General features: G+C 35.1%; 1 protein-coding gene across 1 annotated transcript; it reads left to right on the top strand.

The window, feature by feature from the left end:
* The first annotated feature begins 7405 nt into the window (after positions 1 to 7405).
* On the top strand, positions 7406 to 20316 carry LOC140441575 (uncharacterized). The gene is made up of 8 exons (XM_072532395.1): positions 7406 to 7626; positions 9062 to 9101; positions 9985 to 10167; positions 10222 to 10315; positions 11649 to 11891; positions 14605 to 14762; positions 17056 to 17459; positions 20001 to 20316. The coding sequence occupies exons 1-8, from the start codon at positions 7613 to 7615 to the stop codon at positions 20263 to 20265; spliced, it is 1401 nt and encodes a 466-aa protein (XP_072388496.1). The 5' UTR covers positions 7406 to 7612; the 3' UTR covers positions 20266 to 20316.

The following is a 20316-nucleotide window of genomic DNA, read 5'->3' as shown; positions in this document are numbered from 1 at the left end:
ATAAAAAAATAGATAAAAATAATTAAAGTTACATAATAACGTTATTATCGGTATTTATTTGTCTAAAATGCTCAAGACACATACAAACACTTCGCTTAATCGGTACGAACTAAAACGTTGTTCCTGTCGACGACGCACTCCGAAAATCGCACTCCGCCCTTTTATTGACCGTGCACTCTTAAAGTACTCTACCCTACTAAAATTCGTGAGTATTTCTTAAAAAATCATATTTATTTTCAAGCTAGTTTTAACAATGAACAACTACTAGAAGCATTAAATAAATTTAATATTAAAAAGTAATATGTAAGTGATAACTTACATATGCAAATATATGCAAAGTAAATGGGGCATACAGTGTTACGTGTTCCTCCGTACCATTGTGTATTTAACCCTATTGAGCATATTTGTCATAAAAAAAAGTAAAGGTGAGGGCGGGAAATAGTTCTTTTACCCCAAGTGTCAGTGTCATACAGTTAATTAAAATTGTTATAAATAATAGTCGACAGAAAGCTGGAAAAATTCAGAACAACATATTGTAAAAGTTAAACAGTCCTATCTGTTATAATGTTATATGCAAAGTTATAATATACAACGCGGGTTCCTGTACGCGGGGCTCTACAGGAATCGACCAACGTTCCCCAGCTACTCGTGGGAATAAATATGAATACTCACCAACATGCTAGGCAAGCACAGTGTTTAAATGCCAAAAACCCGACCACTCTAAACCAACCCTATTCAATGTGCGTCAAAAAGATAAACCTCAACATCGCCACATATAATGCTCGGTCACTCTCTACCGAAGAAAGATTCGAAGAAATGGAGGAAGAACTCTCAAAAGTGAACTGGGATATTGTAGGTATCAGAAAAAAGGGAGAGAGTCTTACCTCACTCCCCTCAGGCCATTTATTTTATTACAAAGGAGAAGAGGAATCGACAGTCGGAGGCGTCGGCTTCTTTATTCACAAAAGAATTTCTAACAGAATTGTGTCAATAAACCAAATCTCAACAAGAGTGGTCTACTTAAACATCAAAATAAACGCCAGATATATCCTAAAGTTCATTCAAGTGTACGCCCCTACTACAGGACATCCAGACGAAGAAGTCCAAATATTCTACGACCAAATATCTTGTGCAATCAAGGAAAATCCTGGCCACTTCTTAATAATAGGTGGTGATTTCAACGCCAAAATAGGCACAAAGGAAGACCCCTCTGAAATAATATTGGGAAATTTTGGAAGCGAAGGCAGAAATGATAGAGGCAAACAACTACTGACTTTCCTTTTGGAAAACAATCTTTATCAAATGAACAGCTTCTTTAAACAGAAAAAACACAGAAGATGGACATGGGAAAGTCCTGATGGAAAAACAAGGAACGAAATCGACTATTTCTTAACAAACAAAAAAGAATTATTTAAAGACGTAAATGTGCTAAACCAGTTCAGTACAAGCAGTGATCATAGGTTAGTAAGAGCTAAAATAACGATAACCGAAAAAGAAAGACTCAAAATGATAAATAAGAAACAACCAAAGAAATGGACAAAACCAACTAACATTCAGGAGTTCGAAAAATATATTGGTAATTCATTGAAAGATACCACAACAGCAGACATCAATATATTGAACAAACAAATAGTCAACACAATACAACAGGCTCAAACTAAATATTGTTCGACAAGCAAAAAAGATGAAAAACTGAGTCAACCCACGAAAACCCTTATAGAACTAAGGCGACAAATGAAAGGAGATAACACTACGAGCAAAGAAGCGATAAATCAAATAAATAAGACGATCACAAAGGCAATAAGAAAAGACATAAGAAACTACAATGTAGAAAAAACAAAACAGGCAATAGAGCAAAATAAGAACATGAAAGTTTTGAAGAGGAGCGTACAAAAGGGGAAAATAGAAATTAACAAACTGAGAAACAGCACTGGAGAAGAAACAACGAACAGAGATGAAATATTAAGAATAGTCGAAGAGTTCTACACAGAGTTATATAGATCAAGAAAAAAAGATAACAATACGGAACCTCCAATTACACTAAAAACTGGGGTATTAAACCAAGGATCAGATTTAATGCCCGATATAACAAAATCAGAAATCAAAGAAGCCCTGAAGAAAATGAAAAATAATCGAACCCCGGGTGAAGATGGAATAGTATCAGAAGCAATAAAAATTGGAGGGGATGTATTACTTGAAAAAATTAAACAACTTTTCAATATCTGCCTTCACAGCGCCAATATTCCAACAGACTGGAACAACGCTACTATGATTCTATTACACAAAGCAGGAGATAAAGCAAATTTAGAGAATTACAGACCGATTAGCCTCCTCAGTCATATATATATATATATATAAGTTGTTTACGCGAATACTAGTTAAGAGAATGGAAAGAAAATTAGAGACTTATCAACCAAGGGAACAGGCAGGATTCCGAAAAAGTTACGGAACAAATGACCATCTACAAAGTATAAAAACCCTAATAGAGAAAGCAGTGGAATACAATAAACCTCTAGTTCTAATATTTATCGATTTTCACAAAGCCTTTGACACAGTTGAGCTAAGCAAAATATTACAAGCGCTTAAAGAATGCAGGCTAGATTATAGATATACTAAATTATTATACAAAATACACCTGCAGGCAACAACCACTGTCAGATTACATACTAACAGTAATCGCATAAAAATAGAACGGGGGGTTAGACAAGGAGACCCAATGTCACCTAAACTTTTTAATACGGTACTAGAACATGCTTTTAAGAATTTGGATTGGATGACAAAGGGAATAAAAATACATGGAGAATATCTAAACAACTTACGTTTCGCCGATGATATACTTATAATAGCTGAAGATCTAGGTATGGCAAGAGAGATGGTACAGGAACTCGTTGTGGCTACAGAAAGTGTAGGTTTAAATATAAATATCTCGAAAACAAAAATCATGACCAATTTGGTACCCAACCAGAACATCAGTATTGGTGGAAAAGAAATAGAACTCGTAGATAGATATAAATACCTGGGACATGAAATTATGATTGGCAGGGATAACCAGACTCATGAACTGAAGAGAAGAATCGGCCTTGGGTGGGCAGCATTTGGAAAACTGAGAGAAACTTTTAAAAGTGAGCTGCCCACATGCCTAAAGAGAAAGGTATTTGATCAGTGCGTCCTCCCAGTCTTGACGTACGGAGCAGAAACACTTACCTTAACAAAAGCAGCAGCTACCAAACTGAGAGTCACGCAGAGAAGAATGGAGCGGTCCATGTTAGGAATAACTCTGCGAGACAGAATAACCAACGAAGACATCAGGAGAAGAACCGGAGTGACTGACATCATCGAGAAGATAGCCAGACTAAAATGGAGATGGGCAGGACACATAGCCAGAATGACAGATGGGCGATGGACAAAGAGGTTATTGGAATGGAGGCCAAGGGAAGACAAGAGAAGCGTCGGTCGACTACCTACAAGATGGACTGACGATTTAAGAAGACTCAATAAAAACTGGATGAGAGCGGCGCAAGATAGACGGGGTTGGAAATATGAGGAAGAGGCCTATGTTCAGCAGTGGACTCTTGAGGCTGGATGATGATGAATATACAACGCATTGTAATTGATTCAAATAAGGTCTCTGACAGTGAAACAATTAGACATGGACTAAAATTTATTATAAATGTTTGTATTATTATTATATGATTTCGCTATATTATTATTTTAAGCTAGAGTCCGCCTGTGATATGTTGTCACTAAAAACCAATAACTTTAATGATTCCATTGATGACAATAATAACACTAATCCTTTAACGAGGGAAAAACTAAGACGATAGATATATTTTGAGACAAGCTATACGTGTTCATGAATATAATAATGTATTAAACCTTCAAAATACTCACGTCCAATAAATTCTCGGTGAATCATAAGGTTGTACCTTTTTACAAAGTGTGTCAAATGAAATCCAAAATAAAAAGGAAGTATTTAAAAGTCAATTAGTAACAAACCAGTTCCGCCTTCTTCACACTAACGAATTAAAATAGTACAGTACTCCCGGTGGGATGATACTATTAGTACCGCCTTTATTATCGATTTCGTCTATTATATTCTACCAATTTAGCAATGTAGAACCAAGATGTGTTTATGATTTTAATTAACTAATAATACATTAATTATCCAAAAATTTGATGTACTAATAAATCATTTTAAACAAATATTTTATTACTTAACTTATTTTTTCATTGCTTGACCAATAATGGGTTAAGCTGATTAGGCGATGATCTTCGCAGCGACTCACGTTGTGCTTCTTTGGAACGTTGACTTCAGCTAATATGTTGCTATTTTTGCATTATTATATACCTAGAGTATTACAGAGTTTGTATAGGTGCTTGATATTAAATATTTTCGCATTTACGTTGTCGGGTCCCACAGCTTTATTATTTTTTAAACCTGCGATTGCATATTCCACTTCTAATTCTAATATTGGTGGTCCAGTTATCTTAGATAACTCCAGTCCAGTATCTTAGATACTATGAATGAATACACTTATGTTCTTACCAAACTTAAGAAGTCCAGGGACAGTTAGAAGAAGAGGTCTTATGAAAGTAGTCCACTCCACCATACTATACGCAGCATCAGTATGGCAGCAAGTAATGCAAACAAAAATACAGGACAATTCTATAGAAAGCCCAGAGAAAGGTTGAGGGTCGTCTGCACATATAAGACGAATTTGACAGTTGCCTTATAAGTGATATTAGGGCTGTCATTAATTCACCTACTAGTGGGGGAAAGAGCAATCGTATGACATAAGTGAAACCTACAAAGCAGACAAAAGAGGATTGATCAACACGAACTGACAAGAAGAATAGAAAAACGAACATAGGACTGAATGGACATGAACACTCATACCGGGCGTGAGAGACTGGGTAGGACATGGCTATAGGGAGACTAACTACACACAGTTCCTCACAGGGCATGGCTCTTTCAGAGCCTACCTGCAAAGATAGGTAAGAAGACGGCAACTGCGTTGACTATGGAGTTAACGATACAAGAGCTACCAGAGGATGGGCGAAGTCAGTTCGAATAATATAATGGAAGAGGCGGGAGAGGAGAAAATTAATACAAAGAAATCTTGGAGGTAATAACTAGAGTAAGAAAAAGAAAAAGATCCTACAAAGAGAACGACAGCAGACAAACGCTAAAAGTAATAAAAAGAGAAGAGACGAAAGCCCCGCATGTATGTAAGGATGGTCTGAACAAGACTAGTATAGTGTGTTCTTATTTAAATGTTCATGTTGAGGGATATGGTAAGGATTCTTTATTTCGAAAGGATTGAACATGTGTTCCCGTTTAGGATCTTATGATGCTAAATGTTTTTGTGTGAAATGCTAAAAGGCAGAACAGCACCGAAAAAAGTATTGTGGTAGTTATCGTGACGTGTGTAGTGAAGCATCTTGGAGGCTGTTGAGATGGATTCGCAAGTTGAATCAGAGGTGGTAGGTTTTTTCGGGATGTGAAGTTCTTTCCAGAGTGTAGTGTTTGTGTTTTTTGAGCTAGATGTGACAAATACCGAGTCAATAGTTACTATTGATTCTGAAAGCCGTTTTTACGCCTACATCCAGCTTCAAAACTAGTGTATTGCACCGTTGATTGAATTACCCTTATTCAATCAACGATTGCACTAAAATTTTGTTATTGGAGGTTTGCGTAACGGCCAGGCCTCGTCAGCTTTCAAGAGGCGATTTTGATACAAGTAAGAGTGTGTATGATGGCATGACAGTGATGGACGCTACCATTTCGATGTTACTTTAGTTACAGTCTCAGTAATTTAGACTCAGTCATTTAGACCTCCTCAGCAGACCCCCTAGAATTAGTGGCGGGCACAAGATTCAGTTGTCGGCCGGGGTGCCAACGGCGAGGTTACTTCGGTAGCAGAAAGAGGACCCTTTCACCATCATGTCATTGTGAGTGTTTTGTGTGTGAATGTTTTTGTTGAGTGTGAGTGTGTGCGAGCTGAACTGGCCAAGACGAAAACTGTATTTTCTAGTGACCTTTTCAGAACTAGTTTATTGCACTAAAATTCGTGTTATTGATCTCTTGCGTTAACGACCAGGCCTCGTCGGAGTTCGATAGATACTCACAATCTTACCCAGTTCAGGTGAGAAAATAGTTGCGGCTATTTTCTCGAGGGCGGACAGGTATCATTGAGTAGTGAGATTGGAAAACCGCAGAAAACCAATCTCCCCCTTTCTGTTAGTCAATGCAAGCCTGCTTTAGAATGGACGGAATATGAAGTTTTTTCTCTTGTGGGCTCCGGGTTCTTACGTGACCTAGATAAGAGCAGGAACTTTTTAGGGTTTCTTGGGTGTTAGACTGGGGCCATTGATGATTCTGAGCGTAAAGTTGAGAGTTTTAATTCTCTCGATGATTGTGGCAAAATTTGCGGTGATATGGATTTGACGGGATGAGAATCTCTAGGGTTTTCTGCTTACACTACTCAGAATTCTGAGTTCAACAGGGAGTAATCTTTTCTTCTGATAATCTTTCAGAAGGCAATATAAGTTAGACTTATACTATGTAACGGACCAAATGAATATTTCTAAGTATGTACGAGAGTTTTTGTGTGTGTTTTTTCAATTTCCCTGTAAGTGGTATGAGGAGGTGGGCTCGATTTCTGACTCTATCTCAAGTTGCCTTTAGATCAGGTTTCCAGTTGAGTGTCTTAGAGAAAAGAACACCCAAATAGGAAGCTATCGGGCGGATATCGAGCGTTTGTCCCATCAAATTCAGGAAAAATTGCAAAATACAGTGGTTTGCGTTTTTGCAGCGTTATGTGTAACTCTCCACTTATTGCACCATTCTGAAAGTTCTCTCAGGAAAATATCCCCCCATAGAGAAACAGTTGAGTACCTGAAATGTTTAGATTAGAAATGTTGCCGTTATATATTATATACAACAGGGGCGCTAGCACTGAGCCTTGGGGAACTTTAGCACGTGGAGTAAATGTGGTTGATATTTGATCACATTCTCACGACGACTTCCAGAAGCGGAGATGCACTCGATTGTATGAACCCTGGGTACTCGGGGAACTCGGGGTATTCAACTCTGAATCTAATACACGCCTGCTATCCGTTTTGGGAGACTCAACTGGTATGGTCTTTAGAAGATTTTACACCCTCAAAAAATTCTTGTTTACCTTTTCAAAATAAGCTGATATTTTTTATGTTCTTATATACTTTTATTATGTTAATATAGAAAAAGTATTGTATATATTACAAAAAGAAGGGAATTTTTTCTCTCCCACGAACTTTTATCACATAGCATATTGCCTTAATTATACTTGCACATAAACAATTAATTATTTAATAAAAAATATAAATAATAACATAAATAAAAAGTTATAATTATTAAATAACGCATAAAAATTTTAAAATTATGTCCTATTTGTCTTAGGGCCGCAACTGAACATTTTGAACATGCAACGGGAAGTTCCGTATTGATTAAATTTGATGAAATTCTGCCTTAAGAAAACCTCTTATAAACCAACATCTAACTTCCCCGATAATTCTTTTTGTAGACGACAATATACTTTACCCTATTTTTTATTTGTACTCGTCATTCGCCATGAAGCCGTTTAAGTGAGTTTGTAAAAGTTTTTTTATTATATTTAGTATTTAAAATATAAGATCGATAAGAAAGTTTAAAAAATTTTTAACCGAAAAATTAATATGTTAAAGTGGTAATAGTTATAATTTAAACGTAAAGTTAAAATAGTATAATATTAGTGACTTTGTACGTACAAGATGTAAACGTTATTGTGACAAACCGGGTATTTGTTTCAGATATTTTGGTTTTAGTGCAAATTCTCAACTATTATAGTTGCGGTAAAAAATATAGTAGAATGCTCAGATTTGTATGTTTTGGTAGTTTTGCTGGCAGATAGTGCGCAGATGTAACAAATACGGCTTAAAACTAAATTGCAAAAAGACAAAAATAATGATCATTAGTAAGAACACCAACATAAACGCCGAAATTACAATAGGCGATACACCATTAGATGCAGCCCAAATAAGCTATTTGGGCTGCAATATTAACGATATTTGGGATAACAGCTACGAAATAAAAACTCGTATTGAAAAAGTCAGAAGCTCTTTCAACAGACTTAGGAAGATTCTCTGCAACTTATCTTTAAGTAAAAAAATTATTAACACCATAAAAAACAGAAAATTGGCTTACTTCGCTCACATCATGCGTAATGATAAATACCGACTTCTACCGTTGATTCTACAAGGCAAGATTGAGGGTAAGAGAGGCCCTGGACGTAGTCGTATATCCTGGCTGGCCAATCCGAGGAAGTGGACTGGTCTAACGTCAACTGATCTATTTCGAGCTGCTGTGAATAGACTAAGATGGGTCAATGTGGTCGCCAACATCTATAGAAGATAGGCACATTTAGAAGAAGATAGTTTTGCTTTAAGATATAGTGCGGCAGCTGGTTGTACTGGTAAATAAATATATAATTAAAAATATTTATGTTTTATCAAAAAATATAAAGCAGGACACATCCTATGTGGTAAAATTAGTTTTGACCATTTTTTCAGGACTCCCACATAAAGAGCTTTTGGCTGATAGTTGTACCTCTATCGCGCATCAGAGTGCTGTAGGGGTGTAAGGGATGGCCTGGGGCATTGGGGCGGGGTGGAGTTACTCCTATTTTACTCGAGTTAATACATCTCGCTCCAATGAATTGTTCTGTTACACCCAAAAGTAATTCCTAGGGGTGAACATGTCTTACAGGCTCGGTTTAATTAGATTGCTTGCTTGCTTTTTAACCGAATAGTCAATAATAAATGTACAAGAACTCTATTTTTTCTTAAAACAATAGTAGTCTGTAACACCAGGCGTTGCGTCAACGCCTGTAGAAGAACGGTGGTAGATGTCGTAATTTTGTCCCATCCTAAAAACATTTAAAACCGAATATTAAGTACGTGCTAAAAATTAGTTTTTTTAACTATGTAACAACTAAAATATTTATATATGCATATTTTTTATAATAAATACTTTAATTTTTAGAAATGCGGAGTTTCATAATGTATTAGAAACTATATTTTTGGTAAGTAAAATATTTTCAACTTTCTTGAAAGAATTCCAAGAATATTTTCCAAGAATTGATGTTAATTTTTAGATGTATCTCTCCCTGTCTACTGTATATATGCCATAATATTAATTTTTGAATATTGCTTTCCCTTCCATAATAACATTAATCGTTTTTCTTCAATTCGTTCATCGGTGATCAATGTGCCTGTTTAAGTCTTCAAGTTATCTGATGTTCGATTTTCTTATTTTAATCTAACCACTCCATTCTCATACCTGTAAGACTTGTAACCATAACCTGTGATGGTGTTTCTCTGAAATAGTCCTCATCCGAAAATCCGAACGAAGATTCAGGTTGCTCCCTTAGCCGATGCCATCATTTTAGTAAATTTTCGTAATATTGGAGAAAGTATTTTCCTTATTATGGCCTGAAAATATTTTCGGACATTTGATGCCGAAATGTCTTTTGCAATACACTACTAATGCATTCAAAGTGATGTGTTGCCTCACATCCGCTGATATTTTTCTGTACAGGTCAAGATCGCTGCTGTAAGGACTGTCCTGTCAGCCAATGTATCGTTATACATATTTCGCCAAACAATAAAATTCGGTATTACGGTTTACCGTTTTTTTAAAAAGTATCTTCAGTTTCAATATGTAGTCGAATATCCTTACATCCTGTTTGTTACTATGATTGATAATTGTGTACTCTTGGTGTGAAACGAACTGTTATTATTTTTTAACAATTTCTAAACGGAGTTACAAAGAGTTATTTTTTAAACAATAAAATATTGCTTGCTTATAGTTTTTAGTATAGTAACTGATACATTCCATTTACTGTGGACCTTTTTCTTTTAGTATTTTATGCATCATACTCGAGATTTAACTGAGATTAATTTTAGTTCTTAAAAAATAATAACCTAACAGAAACAGCGAAACTACTCAACAAAGAATGCAATCAAAACGGTATACAATTGAGCAACATTTCTGGAAAAGTCCTGTACAAATGTTCCCATAAAGGGCCGATAAGAGAAAAGATTAGGTCGGCAGATGAACGGATTGTGCTGTATACATTTTTGCAGAAAGTAAGTATTTTTAAGGCGAAAGTAAATATAAATATATTTAATAGGTATTTTAAGGTTGAAAATGGTGAAGAGAGTGATACCGTTTGCGAGAGCGACGATTTACGATATCAATTTCAACAACTTCAAGAAGATTATAAAACTTTATTAGGTAAGTAATAAACAAAATGTAAATTTAGATCAAAGGTCCTCAAACTTTTTTGATGTCGGAAATCTAATTTTTTTACGGAACCCTTTAAAGCTCTAAACTAAAAGCAAAACAAGTTATATGTGTATAGTTTATTAATATTTATGCAAATAAATCTAGATACAGTAAAGGTGGGTACACATATACGAGCCGAACTGTTCGCGAACTGCTCGTGAGCTGTTTACGAACAGTTCGTTGAAAATATTTTTATGTTTCGACTATTCAATATCCTGAGTATCTAATAACAAACCGATAATTAATGTACTTCGTTATTCTAAATATTTCGGTATTTTGTTTACATTATCTGTTATTAATTTCTCTCGTTACTTTTGAATAAGCCGCTCTCGTTCAGCAATTTTGTTTAACCGAATGATCTCATCGCACACTTAGCAGAAACAATTTATAGCCTCGAACACCGTAGAAATTTAACTGCGAACATTCTTTGTGTTCGTCCCAAAAACCGACAGGCCGTGGTTCCTGACGAGCAACGAAAGAACAGCTCGCAAGCGGTTCGTCCCGTCGTACAAATAGACGAATATAGCGTTCACAAACGGTTCGCGAACAGTTCTGCTCGCATATGTGTACGCGCCTTAAGACTTACTGACTAAGTGATCAGTTAGTAAGCAAATGATAAAACTAAGTTCATTTAATGGGAGGTATGACATTGTTTTTTATTCCTCATTAACTAAGTAATGTCAGGTTTGATAGAAGAAAATTAAATTTTTATGTCTGGTTCGGCATCCAGCCTATTGCGGTATTTTGTTTTTGAAACAGTGGCGCACCCAGGGGGGTTTTGGGGGTTAAACCTTCCCAGGGCCGTATTCCGAGACTGTTATTCGCAAATTTAAGGACTCAAAATGGAGGTAGCATCATAAAAAAATTTTCGTTGCTCAACCAAAACCACCCCCAGAAAAATTCTAGGTGCGCTACTGTTTTGTAGCTGTATATGCCAAAAGTCCACCTCACATAAGTACGCTGTTGTAAATGGCAGAAGAAGATTTTATGTGGACAGTTGTTGATATTTTTTACGAACTTTACACCAAAAACCATTCAGTGGAATTATTTTGAATTTCACAATTTTTCCTTCAGAATTTTTCAAAACGATTTCCAGATTGGAAATTGATACATCAAAACAAAATAAAAATCTAATTTTCATTACAAATAATTCTTGTTTGGTTCAATCTAAAAAAAATCTGTGTGCTTGCCTTGTGATTGTTTCATGACACTAGAAAATTTATCTTAAATAAAAACCTTAAAAAACAATTTTTCTGTTTTTTTAATAGATAATTTTTTTCAGATGTTACATTCGAATTAACAAATTTGTTGCAAATGAATTTGGCAGAACAAGCTAAAAATGTACAACTGGTACTCACTCAGTGTGAATTTTTACACCCATCATTGTTTAAGCCCGTGAAAATAACAAGTGGTTGCCGAAGTGACAAAATTTCAACATCTGAAAAAAGTGATTATATAAATTCTGAAAAGAAAGGTGTACATAGTCAAGAAGTAGACGAACAAATAAGTATAACCACTCCAACAGGTAACTTTTAAAGCTTTTAATACGAAATAATGTTAAACGCGGTAAATCCTGCGTAAAGCGGACTTGCGTCGTCGTAAATCAGTTTTTGGCGTAAACAGGATCACTATTCTACCTCTTTTCTTTCCCGCTATAAGCTATTCTGTTTGTTCATTCCATGTTTTTTGCTATACTTTTTCTACCATTTTGTGATTTATCTCTTAATATTTTAACACCTCTATTCTACTTATGTGAATATTTTATTCTTTATTTTTGCTTAGTATCTTCTTCTTAGGGTGCCTGTCTGTTCTGAACGTTGGCGATCATTCTGGTTATGATAACTTTTTTGGTTACTATACGAAATAGCTGTGTTAAGGTCTTTCTGTACCATGCTCTCCATGGATATTCTTCTGGTTAGCAAGCCAGGATATTCTTCTTCGTCCTGGGGCCCTTTTTCTTTCAATTTTACCTTGCAAAATGCATTGAAATAGCTCGTATCTGCCTTGATTTCTCATGATATGTCCGAAGTACTGCAGTTTACGGCTTTTCACGATCTTGACCAAATCCGCAGTTGTATTCATCCTCCGCAGTACTTCTTCATTGGTGACTTTGTCTGTCTATGGTATCTTCAGGATCCTTCTGTATGACCATAGCTCAAAAGCCTGAATTTGGATAGAGTTTCCTCCTTCAATGTCCAACTTGTCCTACTACTTTCTTAGTATACACTCGCTTATACTCTACTTATAATTTTGCTCGTAACCATGCAACGGGGATCCAATCGATTGCCATCTACAATCACTCTACAATCTACAATAAGTCACTTTTGGAGAATCGCTGAACTTTTGCGTTGATAGTTATCTGGAGGATAGACATTTGTTATCAGAGATAGACAAATGTACCCGTCTTTTCACGTTATGTTTATACTTATTTGTAAGATAAACGTAAGATGATTTTCGTAACACACCAATATTTAATTAATTGTCAAAGAAATCACACTAACGGTTTAATATTCCTTTTGATTATACAATTTATGGTGGCAAAAATAAATTAAATTATGTAAAGAAAAACTTACTAATGCATAAAAAGTGATATATTTATGTATAATAATGATTCTTCTGACATATGTGTATATGTGAAGTATATGTATATTAATGATTCTTCATCTGAGGTTTCTCTGTAACACTAAATTATTATATAAAGTTAGCTCAAACATCTTCAACTTCAGAAAGTTCAATAATGTCCTCATTTTACAATTCATCTTCAAAATTGTCTTTATTTTGATCTGTTTCTAGGTTAGGTGGCGTAGTTACCTACCGGACAAACAGTATCACTTGTCGTCCTGGCCTTTTAAATAGATAAAAACGTTATATTTCCTTCTAATGTAATCACTTCTCTTTCGATCTTTCCGCACATTTCCTGTAATTCTTCTCAGTTTTTTTATCTCCGCCATTTACAATAGCCTTTTTGTTATGATTTGTTTTTGCTTTTTGTACTTAATCTCCCATCTCTTTCCCCAGGTTTCTTTTACAATATCTCTATCGTTTTGTCTTCCCTATCGGATCTTTTTCCCTCCAGCGTGACATATGAGTGCCTGTTTTGTAGAAACAATTCGACAATTTGTACTAAGTGGTAATTTTTGAGTATACCATAGAGTTCTGTCAGCAGCCTTCTGTGATACACTGTAATGTAGCCGGAGCTTAGGTCAATTAGTGCAAGTTCTGTTATTTGTTTATTTTCGCATCCCTCTTATACATGTGTACTTCATGAGATTGGGAATTTGGCTGGTGCATGTTTTAACGGGTCTGTACCCAGATTTGACGAAAATAATGAGTACACAGAAGAGATTAAGGCAAGAATAGGACGGGCAAGAAATTCTTTCAACAAACTGAAAAAAGTACTCTGCAGCAGGGACATTTCAATTTCCTTAAAGATAAGACTTTTGAGATGCTACGTGTTCTCCGTATTATTTTATGGGTTGGAGGCTTGGACATTAAAGAAAGATGTTTCGGACAGATTAGAAGCCTTCGAGTTATGGGTCTACAGAAGGATGTTAAGAATAAGTTGGGTGGGCAGAGTCACGAATGTCGAGGTGTTGAGAAGAATGGGAAAAGAAAAAGAGGTTTTAAATACAATTAAAGTCAGAAAACTGCAATATCTGGGACATGTCATGAGGGGCTTATAACTTGTTGCAATTATTAATGCAAGGAAGAATACAGGGTAGAAGGAGTCGCGGAAGAAGACGCATCTCCTGGTTAAACAATTTGAAAGCTTGGTTTAACTGCACTTCTGCTAAGCTCTTTAGAGCAGCGGTATCGAAAGTGCAAATTGCTACGATGGTTGCCAACCTACTTAGAGAAGATGGCACATGAAGAAGAAGAAGAAGAAGGCCCAGATTTGAATGACACGCAAATAACGTAACGCAAAGATGCAGTGATCTACCAAATAAAGCTTATTTTGCATTGCAAAATCTTTTAATGCTCTGTATAACCCCAAATTAGAACGAATCACCTGATATACATACCAAACTATCATTAAACTTGCCCTTACCTACACGCCAGAAACATAGACGAGAAGGAAAATCAATGAAGTTAGCCAATTTTAAAGATAAAATAATTAGCATTTTTGAATCGATCGCTATTGATTTCTATAGCCCTAAAGATAATAACAGTTACATTATTTTTTATTTCATAAAATATGGCTCCGTATTTTTGGATTCATTTATATTTATATGTTCTAGTGCCTTTAATACCATCATCATCACCTCAAAATGAAGTAAAGTACGTGCTAGAACAAATTCTTGAAAATGTTGTTAAATTAGAAGCGAATAATCAGGAATATACATCAAAAAATAACATTCAAGAAGTGAGATGTTTATTAGAAGATATCCTTGAAAAAGTATGTATATACTAGTTGCTAATAAAATAAAAATAAAAAATAAAAATAAAAACGTTTATTGCCAATAAAATATTTACATTATAACTTAAGATATTTCAAACTTAAAAATTATTGTCTTCTTTCTTCTGATGTCCCGCATCTGCATCATCTACTATCTGAACTGCATCCTCTTTGGGTGTTATCGTACCTACTTTCCTGATTGGTGGTCAATAGCAACCACCTGGCTATTTACATTGTCTGGATACGATTTCTGTCGAGGATGTCTCTTGTTTTTAGGAGTCTTCTTGTGGCTTGGTAAAAGAGGTATCTTCATTCTCAGCCACCTCCCTCAGTGGTGTATACTGGAACCTTTCCTGGATGTGTGCATTTGATATTCTGTCTTTTCATGTCGACCCGTCGATTAGTCTGTAGCATGACGTCTTTGATCTTTCCAGTTTCGTCCAGTTGTAGTCTGCTGTGGAACCCGCAACTAGAACTGCATATAACTTCACCGGCCTAACGTAGACCTGGTATAATTGAATCTTCTTGGTATTCGTTACGGGACTAGTCTTGAAAATATCAGGAAGTGTTAGTTGATTAGCTATAGTTGCTTTTACCTTAGTTTCTTGAACATGCTTATTTAATCTTCTGTCGAGGTGGACTCCTAGATATTGGACTGATGTTTCCGAATGAATGACGTTTCCACTCATCGTGCGGTCGACAACTGGTGGGCTGATTTGCTTTGTGAAGATGATGAACTGTGTCTTCTCAACTTTCTGCTGTCTTCAGCAGAAAACAATCTCAGCAGGTGGTTTTTTAACATCTGGATGATCCTTCTATCCACTTTTCCTGATGTGTAGATTGCCGTGTCATCTGCATATAGTGCTGTATTTATTTTTGCATCTGTTGGTAAATATTAAACAAAAATGTTGTATAAAATGAGCGATAGCTCATCTTGCTAGCTGTAGTTTGCAGTTCCTTTTTCTTCTAAATCCGAATTGGTCTTCTTGAATTATTCTTCCTCTTGCCGCATGTTTCAACAGTCTTCCCAAGATGATCTTCTCAAATATTTTTCCTAGTATTTCCAGCAGGGATATTGGCCTGTAGTTTTCTGGTCTTCTTCCGTCCTTTCTTGGTTTTAGTAGAGGGATGATTTTTGCATATTCCATTTGTTCGGAAAATGCGCTTTTTCTAGGCAAAATCTGAAAATGTAGTTGCACTATCATTTTCTTCGGTAGCTCCTTGTGTGCGATATTGTGGATGTCTTCCTTTCCTGTTGCTCTGTTTCCTTTTAGTCTTCTGATGATTTTAGCAACTTGTGTTGGATTTAGCTGGTCTTCTTCCTCTACTAAAAATTCGTAGTAAGTAGTTGTATCACTAAAGTTAAGGGTTATATACACTCCCTCCCTCCTCCGATTAACTTAATTATCTTCCGCATATAAACAGGTGGGTAAGTCAAGAAATACTGGATCTAATGGAATGCCGAATAAAGTTTAAGTATAAAAATCTTGCTTAGTATGGTGAAATTAATTATTATTCAATTTTAAAGAAAATTAAACATGACAAGAATCTTGAAAACATCGTAAACCTGAGAAGTGGTCAGCTTCTTAATGCTGCCAAAAAAACGAAAATGCATCTAAATGCAATAACTTTAGGCAGTTAATTAAATTAATTCTTGAAAATCATTTCACGATTTCTACACAGTATCGCTCTGCGAGTAGAAACGGAGTGATTAACTTTGTTCCGCATACTTGTACAAAAAAAAATAACTAATTTAAAAAAAAAGTATACGTCTGCTAACTTTCAAATTGTGTTTAGCATAACTTTTGGAATATATGGAATTAGCTGGGCTACACTTTAATCTGAAACTTATAAGACATCTCGACTATTATCAAGCAGCGACCATAAAAATAGACTGTATCTGTACTAGAAGAATTTCAATCAAACGAGTAGAGGAACAAGAGAATATGCTATCACAAAAGTTCGTGCCTAAATTAACTCATGCTGAAAGGAGTAGTCGTTGAATGGACAGAACGTTTTAGATACCTTAAGAGTTGGCTATACGATGCTATCATAATATATAACTTATTGTAGACATCTGTTTTTTAAAGCTCGTTGCGTTCTTGCAATATGACGAATGTCAGAATGCGTTTTGGTTTACGTTAAACGGCCCTTAAGGGATATGTCGGACATGGGCAATTAGCTGGTGAACATAACGCATTTTGGTTATATTTTTCGACCATTGGCCGATATCAGTCTTTGATTCTAACACCTATACAATATTAGTTACATGATATCAGTCTGTATATTATAGGTAATAATTTCTCCAATGGAAAAACATACAGAAGAAACCATATGCCATAAAATCAATGAAAATATTGTTACCACATCTGAAAATTCTCTTCCGATTCCATTGAATTCTGGCGAATACAAAAGAAATTTTCTAAGTATGGATCAATATTCACCAGGTGCTAAAGTCAAAACTTCAAGTCAAAAAATGGACGCAAAACTTACCTGCAATACTATTACAGAAGAAGGGCACTTACAAGAAGTACCAAATTTAAAGATCATGGATGAAGTTCCTCGGAAAAGAACCAAAGATCAAACCAAATTCAAATTTTCGAAATCTCAAAAAAACGCGTTGAAATTTCCACAAACACCTTTATGTTATTTAGAAGTTTGTAGAAAATTGGATGATGATTCTAAGAATACTTGCAAGTAAGTGTTTCGTATTTATAAATAAGTGTATTTTGTATTACTATAAATAGTAGTGTTAAAAATTCTGGTGATACGTTTAGTCTGAGACGTATATAGGCGTTTTTTTCGGTGTATTAAAATAATATCTTTGTAATCCAAATACATTTTCTTCAAGATTTTAATAAAATTGAGGCATTTTTTAAACCTTGTAGAATTGAATGAAAAATGCAAATAGTCCTTTGGATTAGAACATAAATACTAAACTGATATTGCGTCTTCTTTTCATGCCAAACGCCTGTCGAATTAATTGTGTAGATTAAAATTATCATGTTTTTGGTGTATATTTTCATTGACTGGATGCACTTTTCTGTAAAAGTATTGATTTTTCTTTCAAAATATGTTGCTTACATTTAATTTTTAAAATAGTAACTATTTTTGATATCATACCGATTTACCAATATCCATGATGAATCTTGTGCTAATCTCCGCATCGTCAATGTTGTGGTGTTGACTTCTAAAAAGATAAATCTATCAACTTTTTCTAAATTGTCAACTATGAGGTATGGTCTTGTTGCTCCCTGCGATCGGCCTTGTACTACGATTTTTTTAAGGGTTTATTGACAGACCTTTTTGTTTAGCATATGATTTAAGTTATGTATACGTATTCTCGCCTGTTAGTCTGCAACCTAAATATGCTGCCAGTTGGACTGATTTATTGGTCTTCTTCTTCTTCTAGTGCTGACTCCACTAACAAAGGTTGGCTGTAACCATTACAAATTTGTCTCTATCTACCGCTTTTCTTAAGAGCGTCTGTGTGTTTAACCCGGTCCAGTCGCGAATGTTTTTCAGCCAAGATATTTGTCGTCTACCAGGACCTCTTTTTTCTTCCATTTTTTCCTTTATAATAAGCGGCAACAATTCGTATTTCTCATTTTTAAGTAAGTGTTCCAAATATGCTGTCTTTCTACTTTTAATGGTGGTCAAAAGTTCTTTGTCTCTTTGCATTATGTGCAAAACTATTTCGTTCGTAATGTGACCGCTCCATGATATTTTCAAAATTCTTCTAAAAATCCACATCTTAAAAGCATCTAGCTTTCTCATTAAATCAATATTAACATGATCATCATCAAAAAGGCTGCTCTTGATTGCTATATTCTTGATCGAATTTCTGATTTTGGATTTAGATCTTCAGTAATCTAGGCTCCCAAATACTCCATTTGTCCACTTGTTTGATATTTTCATTTTTATCTGGAGCCTTGTTATGACTCTTTTGCCTCTTACTGATAACTATGGTTTTTGTTTTCTTTATGTTTATTGTTAAACCAAACTGTATCACAAATTGTGTTAAGTAGCGTCTGCAGGATTTTCTCACTTTCAGCTATAATTACTGTATCGTCGGCATAACGAATGTTATTTATATTTTTACCACTTATCTTGATCCCATTTATACAGTTTTTAAGTGTTGGTGTAAATACCTTTTCTGGATTTATTGATAGGTGCGGTTTTTCTACCTTTTGATGTTTTTCTAACTACGTATTCCAGATTTAAATTAAACATTGTTAGTGCCAGTCCATCACCCTGTATTAATCTTTGTGTTTAATTTAAAATGAGTCCGTCATCTCATGTTGTATCTGTATCTGAGCCAGTGTGTCCAACATTGTCATTCGGATGAGCCTAACTAGTTTGGACGGTATTTTAAATTCACTTAATATTTTATATTAATTTGCCCTGGTTAGTCGATAAAAACATAGACATCTATGTCATGTTCCCTGGATTTGTTCAAAATCTGCTTAACCGTGAATAATTGGTCGATAGTAGATCTTTCTTGCCTAAATGCTGCCTGATATTCCCCAATGATCTTCTCTGCGAGGGGTTGTAATCTATGGTTAAGTATACTGGTAAATATTTTATATCGACAACACAGCAAGGAGATTCCCCTATAATTTTGACAGAGGATTTTATCGCCCTTTCTATGGATTGGGCAAACTATACTTTAATCCACTCTTTTGGCATTTTCTCTTATCTCCATATTCTGTGTATGACCTCATATATCATTTTCGTTATATCCTTTCCTCTCAACTATATCAATGCTGCGGGTTTTCCATCACATCTAGATGCCTTGTTATTTTTCTGCAGTTTGGTTGCCCTTTTAACCTCTTCTATCGTTGGCGGCTTTGATATCTCATTCTCCTAATTTCCACTTCCTCTAAAAGTTCATGTTTTGTGATTTATCGATATTAAATCCATATATTTATCGATTTAGTTAAAGGCTCTATAATCGTTTTTCTAAGCTTTTGTGCTTATATATGTGCTAATTTTGACATTTCTACTATGCTTAGTCAGATCTTTGCTCTTAAGGATGTTTACTACGTATTAAACTGTGCCTCTCAATGTTTGTTTAGTCTCTTTGTTCCTAGTAAATGAAGGTGATTCACTTTTTGTCTCAGATTTACTTGTCGAATCTACCTAAAACTACTAAAATATCTGTAGCTTTATTTGAATACTTTGATATATTCTATTAGTTTACTTTTAAATTTTAACAAAATTTCAATTCCGTTCCAGGTGTATGAAATGTCTTCCCCAGCAAAACAGATATTACTGCTCATGCTTTGATTTGATTTGTAAAGACTTAGAAGAGAAAACGGAAATAATTCAAACTGAACACGCACCGCTATTACAAAAGCTACAAGATCAGAATCAGTTCGAACCTAGTCAAAACAAACCAAAACGAAAAGTATTAGGCGATGTTTGCGACATATGTAGAGAAAAGAAATGCAATTGTGCCTTTAAATCTAGACCAAAAATAGGAAGATCACCGCCAACATAGCTTCGGAAAAATAGTTTTGTTTATATTTGAATAAAAAAGTAAATTTTTAAA

Source organism: Diabrotica undecimpunctata, chromosome 5, assembly GCF_040954645.1.
Source record: "Diabrotica undecimpunctata isolate CICGRU chromosome 5, icDiaUnde3, whole genome shotgun sequence".
Taxonomy (NCBI): Eukaryota; Metazoa; Arthropoda; class Insecta; order Coleoptera; family Chrysomelidae; genus Diabrotica; species Diabrotica undecimpunctata.
The sequence above is the reverse complement of the archived record's forward strand: the minus strand, read 5'-3'. Positions and strand labels throughout refer to the sequence as shown.

Excerpts from the sequence above, each read along its gene's own strand:
- LOC140441575 (XM_072532395.1), top strand. Across the intron at positions 9,102-9,984 it reads TATTAGAAACTATATTTTTG|TTCTTAAAAAATAATAACCT; the intron begins GTAAGTAAAATA and ends GATTAATTTTAG. Across the intron at positions 11,892-14,604 it reads AAGTATAACCACTCCAACAG|TGCCTTTAATACCATCATCA; the intron begins GTAACTTTTAAA and ends TATATGTTCTAG.